At 40.2% G+C, this 20146-nt stretch overlaps 1 protein-coding gene across 11 annotated transcripts in view; it reads right to left on the bottom strand.

Moving 5' to 3' along the window:
- The window catches only part of SLIT2 (slit guidance ligand 2), a 364105-nt gene that overhangs the window by 74200 nt on the left and 269759 nt on the right, over positions 1 to 20146 (bottom strand). For 10 of the 11 annotated variants that reach the window (XM_057726063.1, XM_057726060.1, XM_057726062.1 and 7 more), the window contains 6 exons: positions 13306 to 13377; positions 9389 to 9532; positions 9114 to 9277; positions 8134 to 8157; positions 4476 to 4626; positions 1599 to 1673 (listed from right to left, as the gene is read on the bottom strand). In XM_057726063.1, the coding sequence (XP_057582046.1) occupies positions 1599 to 1673; positions 4476 to 4626; positions 8134 to 8157; positions 9114 to 9277; positions 9389 to 9532; positions 13306 to 13377 (630 nt within the window). The remainder of the gene's footprint in view (positions 1 to 1598; positions 1674 to 4475; positions 4627 to 8133; positions 8158 to 9113; positions 9278 to 9388; positions 9533 to 13305; positions 13378 to 20146) is intronic. The other variant, XM_057726061.1, reaches the window with a different exon arrangement.

The following is a 20146-nucleotide window of genomic DNA, read 5'->3' as shown; positions in this document are numbered from 1 at the left end:
AATGGTTGAAACAAATATTTGAAGCAATTTCTTTCTAACAATGAGGGCACTGAGACAACATGTCTGGTCATTTTCTTCTACTGAACAAACATCTTCCACAAAAACTCTAAGCTCTTCACTGCCTGGCATTCCCAAGGCTCTGAAAAGGCACCCCTTCTGGATTCCATCAAGCCTAAGTGATACTAATACAGAGGAGAAATATCTATGCTGAAAAGTACCAGCTGTTCAGTGATCTGCCAGGGCCCCCAGGAATGTAAAAATCTTGAGGTCAGGTATTGAGTTATGTAAATTTTTATGTTTGTCACCACACTTAATAAGAAACTTTTCAAAGAAATGCCCCTGATTAAAACTGTTGAGTGAATTAACAACTCAAAGAAGGCAACTGGGTAGAGAAAAGAAGGAAGGACTAAAATATGTTTGCATTTCGATAGCATCAGAAATGTATATGAATAGGAGATTGTTCCCAGTTAAACTTCTCATGTAACAATGTGTCAAGACAACCACCTTAACTGTCAGTATTTGGATGATACAAAATACGAATGCTTGCCCAGAGGGCAGGAAACAACCAGCTGAGGTAACATCTTCCTGTAGGTTCTCTCTTTCTGTTTCTCAAGGCTCATCCAAGGCCAGGGATGCCCAGAGAACAAGGATCATGTTTAGGTATCATTCTATGCCTTTCAGAGCACTGCACATAGCAGCTGCTGAATAAATGTGTACTGAGTGTAAAAGCATCTTATCGCTAGCTAAAAAGAAAAAGCAGTTAGCGTCAGTGAAAAAGGACAGTTAAGGACTTAGAAACTCTTTGGGAGGCAGTATAACACAGGGGTCACGTGCACAGGAAATCCTTTCAGTCCGCTCTGCCACTTCCAGCCTATGTGACTGGGGACCAGTGACACACACGGAAGCACAGATATCACAGAAGTCTGCTTCTTTCTTCCTCTTGATGTTTCCCGCTACATGGAGGGTGCTCCACGGGCCCTCACTCTTGGCCTCCGTCCTGTCCCTCTTTCCATCCTCCTCGTGGTGGGGGTGGAGAGGGTGTGGGTGACTGTCTGAGTGTGGCTGAAACTGCTGAGCTTATAAACTTATTTTAAAATATGAGCTGCGGACACGCAGCAACACAGATGAGCTATCAAGCCAGTTTCCCAATCATTACTTCTGACTATCTTCTCATGAAAGTTTAATGAAGCAAAAAGTCAAACAGTTGACATGAATGTGCTGAAAGAGAAATAACAGCATGGTCTGGGGAACAGTGAAGGAAGTTACAAAACATTACATTACGGAACGCATCTCTCATGCGCCTAGATTGCTGGATTCCTGCTGTGGCCACGTAAGAAACCAGCTGTCTGAGTTAAAGTAAGATGCTAGGCTTCCGCTACAGAAAAGGTGGCTGCCATCGCTAGGATACACTGGGAAGAGCCAATTACTCAGCTGCCCCTCAGAGTTTACCCGACAGGCACGTCACAGGTGCTCCCTGCGTGGACGTGTCTCTGATCTTTTATGTTCTCCACTTTCCTAAGAAATCTACATAAAACTGCAAAGGGATAAGAAAACACAACACTACAGATACTTTAAAAGATGGCTAATACACGGCTTACATTTTACGTAACTGAGGAAGTTTCTTGAAGATGCCTGTAGCTTCCAACACTGTAAATTCATTATTGTTGAGGCGCCTAGGGAAAACAGAAACAGAGAAGTTTCATTCCCAACAGTCAGGAATAGATTAAATTTTATTTCTCGTACAGAATTATAACATTATTTAATGAATATCCTAAAGCAAAATATAGGACACATATCACAGAAAATTTGTGGGAAGTACAGGTTTTTTCCAATTTATCCCATATTTTAACGACCAAAATAAAACATACTAAGAAGCACATAGGAGGGCTTCCCTGGTGGCGCAGTGGTTAAGAATCGGCCTGGGGCTGATTCTTAACCACTGCGGGTTCGATCCCTGGGCCTGGAGGATCCTACCTGCTGCGGAGCAACTAAGCCCGTGCACCACGACTACTGAGCCATTGCTCTAGAGCCCTCGAGCCACAACTACTGAGCCCACGTGCCGCAACGACTGAAGCCCGTGTGCCTAGAGACATTAAAAACCAACTCTCACTCAGTAATGTGTAGAACGAAGCTTCCCAAACTTTTTTTTCCCACTATTACCCTTGCCTCCAAAAGCATTTTTAGACCATTTTTTTCTAGTCACTTCTCCATAAAGATTTTTATCAACAGCTTTACTGATATAAAATCCACACACCCTACAATGTACCCTTTTAAAGTGTACAACTCAGTGGTTTTTAAAATATTCACCAACTTGTGCAACCATCGTTGCTTCCTAATATATTCAGAATATATTTACCACCCAAAAGAGCAACGCCACGCCCGTCAGCAGTCGCTTTCAATTTGCTGCCCATCCCCCACTGCCGCAATCCTTGGCAACCACTAATTTACCTTCTCTCTCTGTGGATTTTCCTATTCTGACTATTTCTTATAAATGGAATCATACAAAGTGTGGCCTTCTGTGTCTGGCTTTTTTCACCTGGCATAACGTGTATCAGGTTCTTCCATGTTTAGCAGAGATCAGTACTTCATTCTGTCTTATGGCCAAATGACACTCCATTCTGTGGACACACCACCTGTGTTTATCCATGCGTCAGCTGATGGGTATTTGAGCTGTTTCTGCTTCTTGATCATTATAAATAATGCTTCTAGGAGCACTGGTGTACAAGGTTTTGTATGGATGTATGTTTTCAATTCTCTTGGCTATGTTCGTAGATGTGAAATTACTGTGTCACATGGTAAATCTATGTTTAACTCCTAGAGGAAGAGCCAAACTGTTTCTCAGAAGGGCTGCACCATTCTACATTCTCACTGGCAATATACGAGGGGCCCAATTTCTCTCACCTGTTACTGTCTTTTTTTCAAGCCATTCCACTGGACGTGCAGTGCTGACTCACTGTGGTTTTGATTTGCGTTCTCTTTATGCCTAATGATGCTAGGTATTTTTTCATGTGTTTATTGGCCATTTGTGTATCTTCTTTGGAGAAACGCCCATACAAATAATTGGACCACTTTTTAATAGGGTGAGGTACATTTTGATGGCTGGACCGTAAGAGCTCTTTACGTATTCTGGATATGAATCCCTGATCAGATATGATGTTTTGCAAGTATTTTCTTCCCAGGACTGATTTTCAAAAGTATAATTTAAAAAAAAAAATCTTAATTTCTTAAAACACACACAACCTTTGCTGAAAGTTAAATGAGATATGAAATTCTAAAATCCTGAGTGCCAAGTAAGCTTATTTAAAGTGTTATCATGCTCGAAGATAAAATTTGAATTATTGTTTGTAGTATTATCGGAAATAAACACTACTTCCTACATGAGAGTAAACAGAGAGTTCAGGGCTTTTACTGCACGGTCTCCAAACACTTCCAAAGTCCTGGACCTATGAAATACCTTCATGAACTAACAGAAATTTTAAAAAGCATCATTATAATCACTAAGTGGTAAGTTTCTTCATCTTTTTGAAAGCATTACATTATTTTTAATTATTCAAATTGCTTAAAATTCATTAAGTAACAGGTATGAGTATAGGCCCTGTGGGAGAGAAACTATGAAACACAATTTCTGTCAAGAGGCTATAATCTAGTTGAAGTCAGAATTATACATGCACAAAAAGACAACCAACTTTGCGAAGCAGTTAATGAAAAATACCAGATGGTGCTAGACATAAACATTGCTAAGATGTTCTGAAAATGATGAGGTTTCACTAGGTTTTTCTTGGATTTTTAGAAACGCTAACATTAAATGTCATACTTTTATAAATAAAGTTAAGGCCAACATACATGGGCATAGGATCTATAAAGGATTCAAACATATTGTAGAACCTCATATGTATTAGGCCCAATGTTAGTGTTATAAATATAGATCTGATCACACTCTGTCTTTTTAGCTTTTCCTGCTATGATATCCATCGTTCAGAAAAAAATTATCCTTGGTGTTTCATACTTGATAAACACTGAATCATTCCATTTGTGAGTCCGTGAAGTAGTATAGCTGACAAAAAAGAACTCTGATGGAATTCATGAATAGCACAGACTCAAAATGGTAACTCCAAACTATTTTATTCGGTTGCTGAAAAGACTACTTAAAAATCTATTAAGTGCTTAGAAATGGGTCCGGACATAAGTAATACCCAAGAAATAAATACCAAATGAACGTAGTATTCTTATTAGCGTTACTAAGTGCTGATTGAAGTTTTGATAGGTGAGTTAATTTCTATACTTGCATCCTGGGCCAGAAAGATGCAGTAAGAGAGCCTCTAACAGATATGCTTGTAGAAAGCAGAGTTACGCCAGTGTGCGCCCGTTCAAATTAATGTAATTATTGAGAACGAAAGCACAAGGCAACGATTCTAATGCTTTGAGGCTCTCGTTCTCTCCCTCCCAAACTGGATTTTGTTGGGAGATGCACTCACAGCTCTGCAGTGTACTGGGGAATGTGGTCTGGGATTTTGGTGAGCTTTTGATTGGAGCAATCGACGGTGGTCCCTTCACAGCGGCACTTTTCAGGGCAAGCCAGGTCGGCAAAGCAGTCGCCACTTAATTTTGATCGATAATCTTCTGTACCTAATGAGGATTCAAGCCAAAAAGGAAAATACTGAGTCTGAAGGTTAGAACATTTGTTACTTTGTAGGAGGAAAAAAGTAAGAGAACGATAGATTATGCAGCAGGGAGACAACTTGGGGAGTTTTGGTCAATGGGTGTCAGGAGAGGGTTCAAACAAGGGTTTGGAATTTGCTGGAAAAGAGAGTAACCAGATTCACAGGACAGGAAAACAGTAACAGAGTTGAGCTTTTCACAGCCGTACTTTCTGCTGGTCCAGTTATGAGCCATTCTAGCCTATCTGACAGCTAGTCACACGATGCCTACTCATCGTGAAAAAGCTTATTTTTTTCCTCTGAGTCAAGAATTTAAAATGTATCCAGTAATAAACATATGCCTAGATATCATTTTCAATTAGGGCTTTCAAGGCAAATAGATGGACTCAGGTTTTTAAATTTTGTGCGGTCTTTTATTATTCTCTCCCTCTCACATAATCTTCGGAGATGCTTAAAAAGCCCTCTTTTGTTCATTTTGATTTTCTAAAAAGAGACAAGTGAGTCCTGATGTAAGCCTCAGCAGCTTGTCATGCTGTAGAAAGCTGCGTGACGTTCCATGGTGCTTGACAGAACCATGTTTTACTCATACCTGGCCACCACATGGTTAGATCAAGCACAACAGAAAATCTCGCTACATAACCACCACACCATCCACTAGGCCAGGGGTAAGACCAAGAGGAAAGATGAAGGGAAGCAGGAGAAAAGCTACAGACGTTCTGGAAACATAATCCTGTTTACAAGACATGCATTCCTCCCGCAGAATGTTTATGACCATAGTAAGAGTGTTACTACCGAAGGCTTCCTGGAAACACAAAGAAGGGGCTACACTGAAAGGTGCCTCCAACGTTCCTCAGAACTGCAGAAGAGAAACAACAGCTTTCGGGAGCAACATCCAGGAAGAAGTTGAAGGTGTGCTACAAGGACAACAGAGAGGCTCAAAAGATCTGTGCTTTCTTCTTGGGGAAAAAAAAAAGGCGCAGAAGAGTGAGACTAAAAGAAGATACATCAGGATTGAAAAGGGAGGATATTATGTTTCAGATCAGACACTTTTTTACTTACAGCCAAAGTGGTGAATTCCTGCAAAAGAAAAGATCACCAAGAAGGAAAGAAAGACAGAGTACACCCAATCAAGATTCACATACATGTCTATAAAACTCATTAAGGTCTCTTCCTTCCTCCCTTGCAGTGGCAATTATCAGGGAATGGCCTGGTGTGACAGGAATCGTCATGCTTTATAAACTTTCATAATCATTTTTTGAAGCACAGTGGTCTTACAGGAAAAGCAATGGCATACAAGATGCATCGCACAAATTAAGTTCTTGTCAATTCCTCTAAAAGATGAAGTCTCCACAAGATAGATTTTCTTCTGAGCGCTCACTGTACTATCTAGATGCCATCCAGAGGTGGCAGGCAACTAGACATGTAAAATGAAGCGAAAAACGAATCGTGAGATCTTCAAGGACTATTACTGGAACATCTGGATTAAACCTTAGGTTGCGGTTTACATGCTTCTTAATGACCTTTCCAACTTATTAATAATGTCACTTAATTGAAATGGAATCAGGATCTCGGAAGAAGTTTGCAAAACTGAATATAAAAGCTTCATCGCATTTGTCAGTTAATGCTGTGGCATTTATTGAGGATCTGCTGTACTGTGGTTTACGCTTTCATTTTAAAAGTGAAATAAGGAAATACAGGGAACAAAGTCTAAACGACAGATACACGAGGTATTTTACGCTGAAAATAACCTGCATTCAACGCAAGGGCAATGCTTATTTTAGGGTGGCTCTTTAGATACGCTCAGATTTTAATTAAAATCTGGAAAAAAAAAAAAAAAGGAGCAGAGGCCCAAAGAATTCTTCTGAATCCTGACTTCTAGAATTATTCTTTTAATTCACGCGACTTGAATGATCAGAAAATGACAATTAAGCCACGACAGCTGATATAAAAGGTTTTTTCCCCAAAACCTATTTTGGCTGCTGTTACTAAGAGGGCAAAACTGTATCAAAATTTACAAAAACAACTTGACTTCCGTTCTTTATTTGGGGAAATTGAAATATTAGTTTTTAAATTATTGATAAAGCATATTTAAATGTAACACATTGGATAATTTAATAATTATATTAACTTCTCTAATTTGGGGACTTAAGTAATATCAAATTTTTATCCTATAGGGGTTCTGTTTTTCAATATGGCTTTTTCTGGGTAACAGCTATCAGATGACTTTCTACTTAATAATTGGGTAAAATAATGAATTTTAAAGATTGCCAATGAAGGACAATCAACTATTCTTTTCAACATGTTACTTCTTATGCAGTCAGTGTCACATATATAATATTACTGATCATTCAAGTCAAAATGTGTAATATAACAAAACCTGTTAAATGCATACAATTGTTCACATTATAATGCTACAATGGCAAGCAACACTCATCTCCTTAGAACAGAGACCAAATGCAGAGTTCTTCTTCAGAAAATAAATGTGTTTTTTTCATGCTAACACCTTAGAAATATTGTTTTTATTTACAACTATTAAAATACGTTATAGTCTAGAATATACCCAGGATACTATACATGTAGTCCATGAATTACTAACATGTATTTTTATATAATGGTTTAAAATAAACAAGTCAAGAGGCATTTTACACAATTGGCAGGCAAGGAAAACATAAGTAAAGAAACATATTTCAAAGAGCTAGTTCTAGAATCATCAGCCTTGAGAGTGTTAAGATTGTAGTGGTAAAACATTTCAATTATTTTTCTAAGAAACATTTCTTTCATCTGCCTGAGTCATCCATGGCGCTTGGTGCCCATGAACTTCTGATGCTTTCCGGATGAAGGTCAATGTTTGTTGTTTCTGTGCAGTTATTACACTGTGAGTCCAGGGATGCAAGAATTTTAAATCACCAACGAAGTACCACTGCACATAGATCAGCAGGAAGTTGCCTCTTTGGTATAAAAAGAGAAGCAAGTAGGAGATACTTTTTTAGTGTAAAAAAAATCTAAAAAAAAGTAAATCTCATGATGGAAAACACAATTCTGTGTGTGTGAAACTGATTTCATGTAGAACTAGTTCTTTGACAACAGAAAGGTCTCTGTCTTTAAAACCAGCTCAAGAAGCTATATTTTAAAAACAGGTTGAAAGGTCAGATATACAACATAAGGAGAGAAAATGATTTAAGTAGAAAGCCACAGGTTCAAACATTTTAGCTACTGTAAGAAATTTTAGATAATGTGCCGAAGTGCGCGAGAGAGAAAGAGCTGGGAGTTTCATAGTATGTATGTTTAACACCAGCAGCTGCATGCAAAGGCCAGGTTTTCAAGAAACAGCTACAAGTGATCTACGCAGGAGGACATCTAGCTACAGAGTACCCACTGGGCTTTCCACAGCATGCACGTCAAAGTTTTAGACGCTACGTTTCATAAGGTGAGGAAAGGGTGTCTGCAGTTAGTCCTACTACCGAGCAAAACCTACCTGGAATGAAATACTGTTCTTTAGCTAAATAAAAAAAGAGAAAAAAAATAGAAGATGCACCTGAATGTCAGCAAGCAGAGATATGCGTTATATTAGATTAAGAACGGACTCAAGTTACTAGATAATTAAGTGAAACATGTATATTCACAGCGGTGGCTGAAGTATAATTATGTACAGTGAGTAGGAAATGCATCTGGGGCCATGGACAATAAAAGGCTTTGTTTTGATATCAGCTTTTCAGTATGAATTAACTGCTGAATGTGAAATAACGCCTGGAATAGTTAGGTAGCATACTACCCAAAACATATAGAAGGCATTTTATTACGAGAAAACAGAAAAGATCATACCAGAGCAAATAGTAAATTTCAATGAAGTAAGTTTTCTCTCCGATATTAATAAAATGCATCTATATATAAGTAAATGTAATATTTCTGAAGTGTTAAAAAATGGCATCTTGGGGAAAAAAATGTTTCCTCACAGTCCGATTCAAAATGCCAGACTATAAAACATGAAAACGGCATCCAGAGTGAGAAGCAAGGAATTCGGACCTTTTCTCCCCCTTACTCCTGAGCCTGAGCAAATCAAGTAACCGAATCTCCGTTCACTTTCTTAGAGAAACTGAAACACGATTAATCACTGTCTGTTGCTCAACGAAAAACAATACAACGAACATGAGACTTAGCAGCCTTTTAAAGGCACTGAGTCAGCCAAAGGGCCCCTGTTCAATTCAAACCCTGGGATTACAGTATGAAGTATCCGGGCATCTTTTTTTCTGTATTTCTTCTGCTGCAGAGTGTGTTAAAAAGGTTACATGTAGGAGTGCTACATGAATTGTGTCTCCTTATATTTTTCTTCATGGGCAGAAGACAAAGAAATATGATTCTGTAATGTTTGGTAATTCAGCTCAAGGCCAGCTGTCTCTACATCTCACTACTGTTTCTGGTAACACAGGGGAAATGTCACACAAGGCAAGAAATTACCTGAACAACGGAATTTCTTGCTTTTGATCTGTCCGATTCTTTTGTTTGCCAGACGCCGGGGGCTGGTGCAGCGGGCACCGCTGGTCTCGATTGGGTTGGTATGAAGATAATCCGCCAGCCACTTGAGATGGCAGTCACAAATAAAGGGGTTCTGGGCCAAATGCCTTTCAGAAACACATAGAGAACACTTTTACACATGACGTGCAACGAACTCACCCCTCAAATTCAGAGTGAATACAACGGTCATGCAATGTGCTCCAATCCTGTGTACATACATGGTCTGAATGGCCCGGAGAGGAGAAAAGGTGCCCTTGGCAACGGTCTGAAGCTTGTTGTCGTACAAGGAGAGAAGGTTCAGGTTGTGCAGATCCTGAAAAGCATCTACCCGAAGGCAGTGTATCTTGTTGGCATTCAATAATCTGTTTGATCAAATAGTCGTAGAATTAAAGTGTAGCATCCCATTAACCCATCTTCAAGACTCTGTCGTTTTTGGGAAAACCCAATCAAGAAAACCATCTCTTTTAACCTCAACGCTAAGTAATCATCGAGGTATCACAGGATGAGCATTTGGGGTCATGGTACATAAAGCAAGGGTCACGTCTAATGACTGGATTGCCTAAATCTAGTGGTCTTACACATTTATTCGACAAGAATTATTAAATATATTCTCTGGAAGAAGTAGAAGTACAGCAACAGACGAAGGTGGGTGAGAGCCAGTTTCTGCTGTCAAGAGTGCCATAAAGTTCCCATAAAACATTAGTCCCTGGGGCTGCTCTGTGAGAAAGACGTTCAATCCATTCTCAAAACAGTAGCTGGAGTGAGACTTGTAAACATAGATCAGATCACGTCACTCCTCTCTCAAAACCGAGCAACGATTCCCAATTTGCATGAATAAAACCTAAGACCTACCAACAGCCCGTAATGCCCAATGGGACCTTTGGCTCCCTTTGCTGAACTCTACAACCTCCACGTTTTCTCTTCCTGGCTGTCCAGCTCTAGCCACACAGGTCTCCTTGCCAGACTCTCTCCTCTGCTTGGAAGGCTCTTCACCCAGATGTCTGCCTGGTTAACTATGTCGCTTCCTTGAGTCCGCTGAAATCTCAGCTTCTCCATTCAGCCTCCCCCGGCCACTCTCTCCAATGCTGTCAGCCTGTCTCTGCCCCTCCCCAATCCCTAGCGTCTCAAATCCTTTACTTCAACCTGCTCTTTCTACTTCCTTAAACGCACATCTCTTTCTCTTGAGTGTGACCTGCTTGTTGAGCACGCTCTTGCTGACTGCCATCTGCACGAACCCTCTCCCAAGGTTATAAGGTCCAGACCGCAGGGATGTCAGTCTATGTTGTTCCCTGATGTTTCCCACACGCCTGGCATGTGCTAGGTGCTCAATAAATATGTGTTGTTGAACGACTACTTTACACCCCTCCTGGGGAGCGGCAGTATCACACGGAAGACCCTCGTTCTGTATCATACATATTATACCATTACACACATAATACAAACATTAGACATTTCACTTGGTTTACCACAATATCCCACAAACTTTTTTTTTTCTCATATAGATGATCAGTATTCTGTATCAATATTCTGTGGAACTGTGGTTTACAGATCACACTTGGGCAAACGTCTTTCTCAGGTGATGCGTCACTGTCTGCACTTTTATTCACGCTTGCCTCACCTCTGGGAGTACACGTGCCCTGCTCTCCACCTGCCGCAACCTGCTGGCCTATCAAGGCCTCACAGAAGGCCCGCCTTCTCCAGAACCAGACTTTTCCAGAAGACCACTGCCACCCAACTAACGTACCCCTTCTTCTAGGTTCCAAAGGAAGTTAGTCCGTGCTACCTAGCCTTGTCAACTATTTCACACAGGCCTGCGTGTTCGCCCAAAGACAGTTTAGCCCTCTGGGGCAAAGAATTTTTTTGATACTTCTTCTGCTCCGTCAGCATTTAGTGCAGAGCTTAGATACTCAGGACTTTAACAAGTATTTAGGAGCTCAAAAAATATGTGCTATGTGGTCTGGGTGTGATGCCTTCTTATCTAACACACTGAAAACTGTTTTCCCACATGCCCAGCAGAATCTCTGTAATTCAGGGTGTTTCAGTTTTACTGGCTTTTTTAAGACCTCAACTCCCTGCACGTGCACAGCCAGGATTCCTCGTGGCGGTTCTCTCCGCTGCACTTGCTACCCTCCTTCAGGAGCTGCAGTTTTGGCTCCCGCTGTGGTCTGTCTACTGTTTGCTTAAGCGCTTACAGGCATGGGTTGAGGTACGGACTGATTCATCCCATACCTCCCACGCGGGGCCACAACACACGGCACCCTGGCCACGTCCCCTCACTAGTCAGCGAATCGAGAAAGGAGTTAGAGAGCAGAACGCTGAGGACAAGGGAACGATGGGGAGCCTGGAAGACAGCTAAAGAAAGTGCTGTTCTGAGCATCTGGTATTTACTTTACATGCAGGTGGTCCAGAAATTAGGGGGGAGATACTGAACACTGCTTTCTGTTGTTCCTTCCATGTAGCTACTTCTCCCCAATATACCATCTGCTCAAGCAGATCTAAGATGCTCAACTCAACCAAATTCTCAGCTAACCTTACAGAGTCAACGGTGCCACGTTTGCCCTGGCAGGCTCAGTCTAGAGGGAAAGCTTAGGGCAGAGGGAGAAGGCTGGCATTCTCAGCAAGCTTTATCTACGTACAGATTCCCAGCATCTATCAACCCATTTGTTACATCAGTTACCAGCAGGTGTGTGTGGAAAGAAGAAGCTGCCACTGCTGGTGTTGGCATCAGGCAGGACAGTGGTGGCAAGAGACTGTAAGTGAATGGTGAGGAAAATAATGCTAAGAAAATGTGAAAGAGTGACGCAAAAGTAAATAACAGGTAAACACTTGGCTGCAGCAGCCAGCCATACCTCTAATGTGTACACAGTCATCCTATTCAAGATCAGAAACAGTACTTGCTAACTTCACTGCAAACGAAGGGTTAAAAAATAATTCGATGCCCATGTAAAGTCCCCAGGTCACAGAGGTCAGTATTCATCATGACTGACTGGTCTGCTGTAAAATCAATTCACTGAGTTATGCAGCATTAAGAAGAGAGAGAGAATGGGACAGAATGGACAGCGCTGTACACAGTGAGGTGAAAACTGTTCTGTGAAGAGTTTGCCTCATGTGTGCGTCTGTATGTGTGTGAACTGGGTTATGATATAAAACATGTTTCTGCATAACAATGAAAAGTTTAAGATGCGGATAACAGGATGTAAGTATAAACACATTCATCAAGTAAGGAAAGAGATCAACCTTTGGGACGTTTGTGGGACGAGGGATACATTTTTACCAGGTAAACGGTTCAAACCCCACACCGACAAATGCACACGCCGCAAAAAGAAAACAGCATTCTCAACTCGAGAATTTTAAAGTAGCTTCTGAGCGAGCTGAGAGGAGAAGTTACGTCGTACTCTTCCTCTTATCCACAGCAGCTAGGTCAGTGTGTGCCCTGAATGAGGCACCCTGTAAGTGTTTGGTGATTTGAATAGATTCTGATGATCTAATTCTGACAATCTTACTATTAGCATATTTTTTTCAATCTCATTTTCATATAAGCATTCATTTAGACATCTGGAGTCAAGTCTTATTCTTATAAATATGTATCATAAATACTTCTTTTGAGACAAATGAGTCGTAGCTATTCTCTACGCAAAATGGTCTTTGAAGATAAAATCCAGGAAATCGACAGATAATTTTCTCACTAAAGATCAGCTGGAGTGTTACCACTTGTGCTACTACTGAACACCATCTTTGTGTTGGGGGATGTTATTCTAGTATTGCCACTGTTGCAGATTCTTTGGCAAAGGTGGATAAACATATCACCATGTCTTTCTCCTTTCCAACTATGGTTAAATCAAATCAGAGACGTTTCATAAAGGGCAAGGACCGTCCAGACTTTAAATGACAGAACAGTCAGGATGCCCACATTAATGACAATGTGGAAAGAAAGGTTTGGGGACAATTTCAAAGTGTCGTGTCATCAAATAAATAACCATCATCAATGTTAGCTCCACTAGACTAATCTTTTCCATTTCATTAAACGATGTCATTTTGGGTCGAATTTTTCTGAAGCCTCCGTGCAAATATGAGATGGTACACTGGCTAAAATATATATTTGGGTTCAACAGATCAGAAACAATCAAATACTTACAGTAGCTGTAAAGAAAACAGTCCTTCAAATAAACTTTTTGGGAGTTCTGTGATTTTATTTCCGTAGAGGACACTGGAAAAACATGATTTAAACAAAAAAAGATATCAGACACCAACCAGCAAAACAAATTCATCTAAACATATGTATTCAGGCATACAGGAGGTTAGAAAGCTCCATACATTATTAAAGCCATAGCTGAGCAAACAAACTTCAACTTGCAATTTTTTTTCCCTGATTATAGATTAGATGTATGCTTATGGTAGAAAATTTGGAAAACATAGAAAAATTAACAAAAATGAACACAATTTATAATTTTACTGCCCTTCCATAGAAATGGCCACTGTTGTCATGTTTCCTGCGCGTGTGCGCGCGCACACACACACACACACACACACACACACACACACACAGTTCATACTGATGGGAGCACACAGTGCACAGCAAAGGAGAACACTAGATGTGGAACCCACTGTTCTTTAAGGGATGAGGCTTAGGATTATCACAATGGTCAACAGTGAAAGAATCCACATAAGTGTAAAGTTTTCATTTTAAACATATAATGTATACGCATAAGAAATGTAAGATTTGCGAAGACAGTGATCATTAATATTGCTACAGGATAATTTTTTAAACGTACGTTTCCCAAAGAAATATGAATAGGAAAGCATCCTCATGTCCCTACCTCTGATTAGCCACTAAGTGTAGCCACAAAGTGCAGGGACCATGACAACTACTTCCTCACACCTGCTGCCTAGGTTTTGGCACACGGTGATGTCCTAACATTGGATTGATGAGTGAATATTGTTTGAAGAGTAAAATGAAGTAATAAATTAGGAGAGGAATAAATTAAGGAATAAATTAATGTATTCACAGAACGGGTGAAACAAGGGGATTTCAACAGCAAACAAATGAAAATGACTGACTCATCACATTGGCTACTGACAACAGGTCCAAAACGATGCCCATCTGTTCTCAGCCCCCAAAAGCAGCGGACCACAATTATGCATAGGAAAAGACAGAAATTATATTTTTAGAGGAACAATTTGACAACACATATCAAGAGTCATAATGCAGAGAATGGACTGGAGAACTCGAGGTATGGGAGGGGGCGGGGGGTGAAGGGGAAACTGAGACGAAGCGAGAGAGCAGCACAGACATATATATACTACCAACTGTAAAATAGTCAGTGGGAAGTTGTTGTGTAACAAAGGGAGTCCAACTCGAGGATGGAAGATGCCTTAGAGGACTGGGAGGGGAGGGTGGGGGGGACTCGAGGTGGGGGAGTCAAGGAAGGGAGGGAATACGGGGATATGTGTATAAAAACAGATGATTGAACCTGGTGTACCCCCCAAAAATAATTAAAAAAAAAAAAGAGTCATAAAGATATTTATATAAATTTTAACTTAGTAGTTTCTCTCAGGAATTTAAGAAAAATCTTGGAGACAAACACAATATTTTATGTGCCAAACGTTAATCATGGCATAATTTGTAACAGTGAAACATTAAATACAAATAAAATGATAAAATGTATCCAAGTTCCAAAGAAGGGGACTGGCTAAATACATATTTCACATTGATAAAAATCATGTTTTGAAGAATATTTAGTGACATGAAAGTGTTCATGGTATAACACTAAGTTTAAAAAAGCATAGTACAAAAGAATATATTATAGTATAATTTTAACTTTGTTTAGAAGAATATATACACATATAACTAGAAAAAAAGTGGAAAATCTCTAGATGGCAAGTGACTTACCATCCAGACGTCATTTGAATTTGCATCTATATGTATTTTCTTTACTTTTTCAATATTCTCTAAGATGGGCATAAATTACTTTAAAAAGTCAGAAATATTCTTTTGGAAAAGAAATAAACGATGTCATCAAATGTGGAGGAAAAAGCTGGAATGAGAATCAAAATAATATGTTTGGCAGCTGTACATGATTCTGTTTGGAAAAGAGGAAAATAATGCGAGAGAGATGAATCAGAGTGAGGAAAAAGCTGTTTCTTTCCAAGATGTCAGTGAGAGATGGGATATACTGCGAAATATGAAGACAGTTCTTGAGAGTAAGTAAAGCTGAGTGCTATCCTGTACAAAGAGACATTTCACTTGTAGAGATTCCAGTGCTGTGGTTATACAGGACAACATAAAAAATCCATTCGTGTAGAATATAGATTTTTTTTAAAGTGTAAGTCCATTAGAGAAGAAACAATTTTAAAAATAGAAGAAGAAAAGAGGAAGTTCTATATTGTCAGGCTCAAGGAGGTAAGGACATTAAGAAAGAGTAAAGCAACAAGAATACGTATCGTATGGTCAAGAATAAGAGAACAGAGGGCTTAGGGAACAAATGGTCAGATCAGCGTGGCACCAGTTCAGGATATTCAATTGAATGTCATTCAAGCAATGCACCCAGCAGCACATATCATACACTCATTACGTGCCAGGGACTTTGCCAGGCTCTGAGCCTGGTGCCCAATTAAACTGAATCCAACTGTTACTTGCTCAGTGTTCACCATTTGCCCGTGTGCCAGCCACAGATACAACCGAGATGAATAAAAGGTATGGCTTCAAAGCGATATCCAAGAGGACTATTTTGAATACGGAAGGAGTTTCATATTTTGAACCCATCGAGATCTAAAAAGGAAACAAGATGCATAACAACTGTGGGGGACCCACATTTTAGAATCAAGGGGTGAATAATTTAGTAGGTTGTTCACTTGGTTCTTTTGTTTCAGAGGCTGGTTCAAATAGCACAAAAGGAGGACTAGCTAGGTGGTGTGCCTATTGCGAAAATATTTTTTTTTCCAACAAATCATTCTGTTTTCTTTAAGATCATGTTAAAAAAAATAGATGTTTACTATTAACGAGACAATTTGGGTACATGGGAGAAAAAGACAGAAATCACAAAAGGAAATCTATAAGTGTAGGTATAATTGGGTATATGGACTATCATAAAAATATTATAATAAAGAAATACTAGATATGATGGGGATGAGATTTCTCTACAAAAAGCCACAATACTAGGGCTGAATAGTTTTCTTACACACAGTGAGATCAAAATGGTAGGAAGGAAAAAGGAGTTTGAAAATATCAAAAGTCCAAAGACTTGGACAGAACAATTGGATGGCAGCCAAGAAAATAAGGCCAAAATCTATAAAAATGAAGGAAAGGCGTATCATCACCAACGGCAAGAACGCCAGCGAGAACCTTGCTACACTCGTAAGAGGGGAAGAAAATTTAAGAAAATCAAGATAAAAATGAATTCAGGTGAAAAGAAAATAAATACACGACGAATATGGATAATTTCCTGCTGCCCAGAATGTCAAATTGGGTAGCTTTCTACAGTTTTCTTACACACGGCTTATATTCAGCATTCTATATACAGTACAATTTTGCTCAGAGAAAATTTTTTACAGTCGTTTGAAACAACAGGGAAATCTTAAGCTTTTGTACAATGAGGAAGGCTAAGAACACTAAACCCAGGTTCACGCTGCTGAGCTTCAATACTCGGACAGTAAGATGCAGCAACCGCTGCTGGCCAGTCTTTGACTTCTCTGCCCTTGGGGAAAGCTGGCAGGAGACAGAACTCCCACTAAAGAGAAACAATGTCCAGAATAGAAACCTACATGATGGCTATCGTGGAAAAGGTGCTGTGGGCAGACTTACATCCAAATAAATGTCAAAGAGCTGTACTTACTTATAAACGAAAAACCATGTGCATTTGAGAATTAAAACACTAAGCAAATTTAAAGAGAGTACAGTAAAGAGGAAGCAGAGGTCGCTACATTTTCACTGAAAACCAGTGGGAAATGCAAGGTTACCATCAGTGGAAGAAAAGCCTGCAGGAAATGCAAACACAGCAATCGGCCTTTCACTACAGACCCCTGTGGGATCTGTGAGCTGGTTAGTGAGGAGAGGAAACTCGAATTAGTGAGCTACAACAGTCTGTACGAGAGTGAGTCAAAGGTTATCCGCACGCGGGTTACCTTAAAACCTCTGCACATTCTACAGCCGGAGTGCGGATACTTTTTGACTCACCCTCATAAGAGGTTAAAGAAAAAGTGAGGAGGGAGGAAAACCATATACTGAGGATCTTGGGCATAAAAATTCCCTGGGATAATTAAAATCCAGAATCATACACATTGATAGGTATCGGGAGAAGAATTTGCCACGGTCATGTGTAATATCGCCTGAAAGTTTCCTCTGCTTCTTAGCAAAGCCAGGAGAGGAATAATCTTGTCCCCATCTTAGAGATGAGACAACTGAAGCCTGGGGATCAGTGACTAGCTCTGTGTGCCACTGAGTTAGAGCTAGTGTTCAAATGCAAGCCGTTCAGCGTCCTGAGGGATATATGCTTAGCCACATGCCACACGCCGCAGCACTCCTCATTGTGTTAATATCAAGGAAACCCGCCAACCAGTAAATGAAAAATAAAACATGTTCAGAGATGATGCTAACTGTATCTGTATGCTGAATAAGAAAAGCAATGATTATTACATATTATAGAAATTTCGCTGATGGCACAAGTGAGAGTAAAAAAAGGTCTGAGGAAAAAATGATTTCACAGACACGTATTTTGAATATTTTGTTAATAATGTGTAATATGTTATATAACAAAATGTTAATATCTGATAGTGAAATACAATTTATAATAGTGATATATAATAACGTAACAAAATAAATGTTAATAAAAATAGGTAAATGCTAATGAATTTATTAGGCGAGACCTTAAAAACCACTCAACAGATCAAGTCCAGTTTTCTCTAAGATACACTATTATGGTAATTGAATAACAAAACTATTAAGTACAATGCAGGAGAGGTATTTGGCATCATACCATCTTTAAATATCTCACTTCTTTAGCAACTACAGTGATTACATTAAGCAGGCTATGGAATCCAGTACAGCCCCAGAAAGACACAGAAGAGACGCTTGTACAAGTAACCACTTCACCTAAAGAAAGAAATGCTGCCTACTTGCATCCCTCTTGCAGTTAATCTGCATGCTCCTAAGTCACCTCACTCCTTCCTGGAAGACTTCAACTCCTGGCTCACCAGTCAGTCTCCACACAGCTCTCTTCCAGCAACCTGTCTTTCTCCATCGTTATTCCTCTACCCTCGTGGATGTGCCCTAGACCTTGCCGTTAGCAGCAGCTGCAACCTTCTCATGATTTTAATTGCAAGCTTCTGCTCCCCTCGGGTCATACTGACTTTTCCTAGCTCTGTCTTGAAACACGCCGCACACGTGTGCCTCAGAACCTCAGGATTCAGCTCTCCCCTCTTCTCGAAAGCTCTTTCTCCATGTTTCCGCACAGCTCACTCCCGCAAGCCCCATCTTCAGACCTTTACCCATCATCACTTTCTAGGGGGGCCTTTGTGAACTGTGCTATTTAAAATTTCAGCCCCCCCCCTCCTCTGGCATTCCTTATCCCCTTTCCTCTCTTCGTTCTCCCGCACACCACCGGTGTCATCACATACACTATATTTCCTGTCCGCTGTTCAGTTCATCACGGGTGACATCCGCGAGGGAGGGATTTGGGGGTTTTGTTCTCTCACACGGGGACGAGCACCCTAGAGGGCCCAATAAGTTTCTGTCGAACTTACGACTGTGTTTAAACGAAGAAAAGGGTGACTGTCACTCCGGGTAGTTACATAGTTCATCGAGGGGGTACATAACGTAGTCTTCGGAAGGCCAATGCAGAACACGAACACAGAGAGGAAAATGATACCAGCTGTAAGATACGGGCTTTCTCTGTGATACCACAGCTACTTGATCTTCTCCTAGCTTTTCTGTTTTATAACACTGTAAGGCATTATGTGGGGATTCCACTCCTCGGAAAAAGTTCCTACTTCTCCATGTACTGCTCTGAGTTGAACTAGAAATTCTTCAGTGATTTAACGCTGCAGTTCCATAAGGAAAGATCATGTTTTTCTACAGATTTCCAAAAGAACTGTGTGCATGAGAGCTCTGGTCGTGAAGGTTAATATTCCAGTTCAGCAAGCACGTTCTTTTACGTGTGTTGTCATTTCTTTTCCAGCTTGCCGTTAGTTTATTACATGTATAGATGAGTACATAAGTTATAATCATTAATTATAATAAATTTATATTTAATAAATATAATGTCATTTACTGTGATAAATGATAAACTAACGAAATAATTAAATAGTCTTTTATTTATTTTTTTACTTCTTTTTATCACTTAATCCTCACAACCACAAGTGTCAACATCATTAGGGCGACAGAACGTAACAGCAAACTTGGCAAGCGAGCGGATGTCAGCAAGAATTCTCCATCCATTTCTCCCTTTTCTGACACTTTATGGTTTCCCTTGAGGCACAGATACTTGAAGGACCAGGAATCGGTACACTGATTTGACTTCTGCTCTACCCTTCTGTACGGCTGGGAGGTTGTCTACGTTCACTTCGGACAGTATTCCCGTCCAGGATGGCAGGTGCCTTATGGACAGTTTGACTGGCTGATTTAATCGAGTTCCACATCTGCACTCTGTGACTGTCAGAATCTGGCAGCCCACTCTGAGAACAATGTATGTGTACTTTACATTTTCTGCCAATAGTTGTTTCCCTGGTCTTGGACTTCATCTATTAAAATAAAAATCCCAAACAAAAAACCCAACAAAAATGAACCTAGGCAGATCCTGCAGGTGAAATGATAGCTTCCCATTTTCTTCTTCAAAGAAAACTGCAGTTTTCTGAGCAGACCAGCACAGCACCCTGAACATCCGCGTGCCCAGAAGAGCTGGTCCATGTCCTCTCCTTGGTATGAGTGTAAACTGTTACACAAACCCCTGGTGTTTTTCTGAGTATCACACGTGCATATCCTG

This window comes from Hippopotamus amphibius, chromosome 3 (assembly GCF_030028045.1).
Source record: "Hippopotamus amphibius kiboko isolate mHipAmp2 chromosome 3, mHipAmp2.hap2, whole genome shotgun sequence".
NCBI lineage: Eukaryota > Metazoa > Chordata > Mammalia > Artiodactyla > Hippopotamidae > Hippopotamus > Hippopotamus amphibius.
This window is presented reverse-complemented; position numbering and strand designations above follow the sequence as displayed.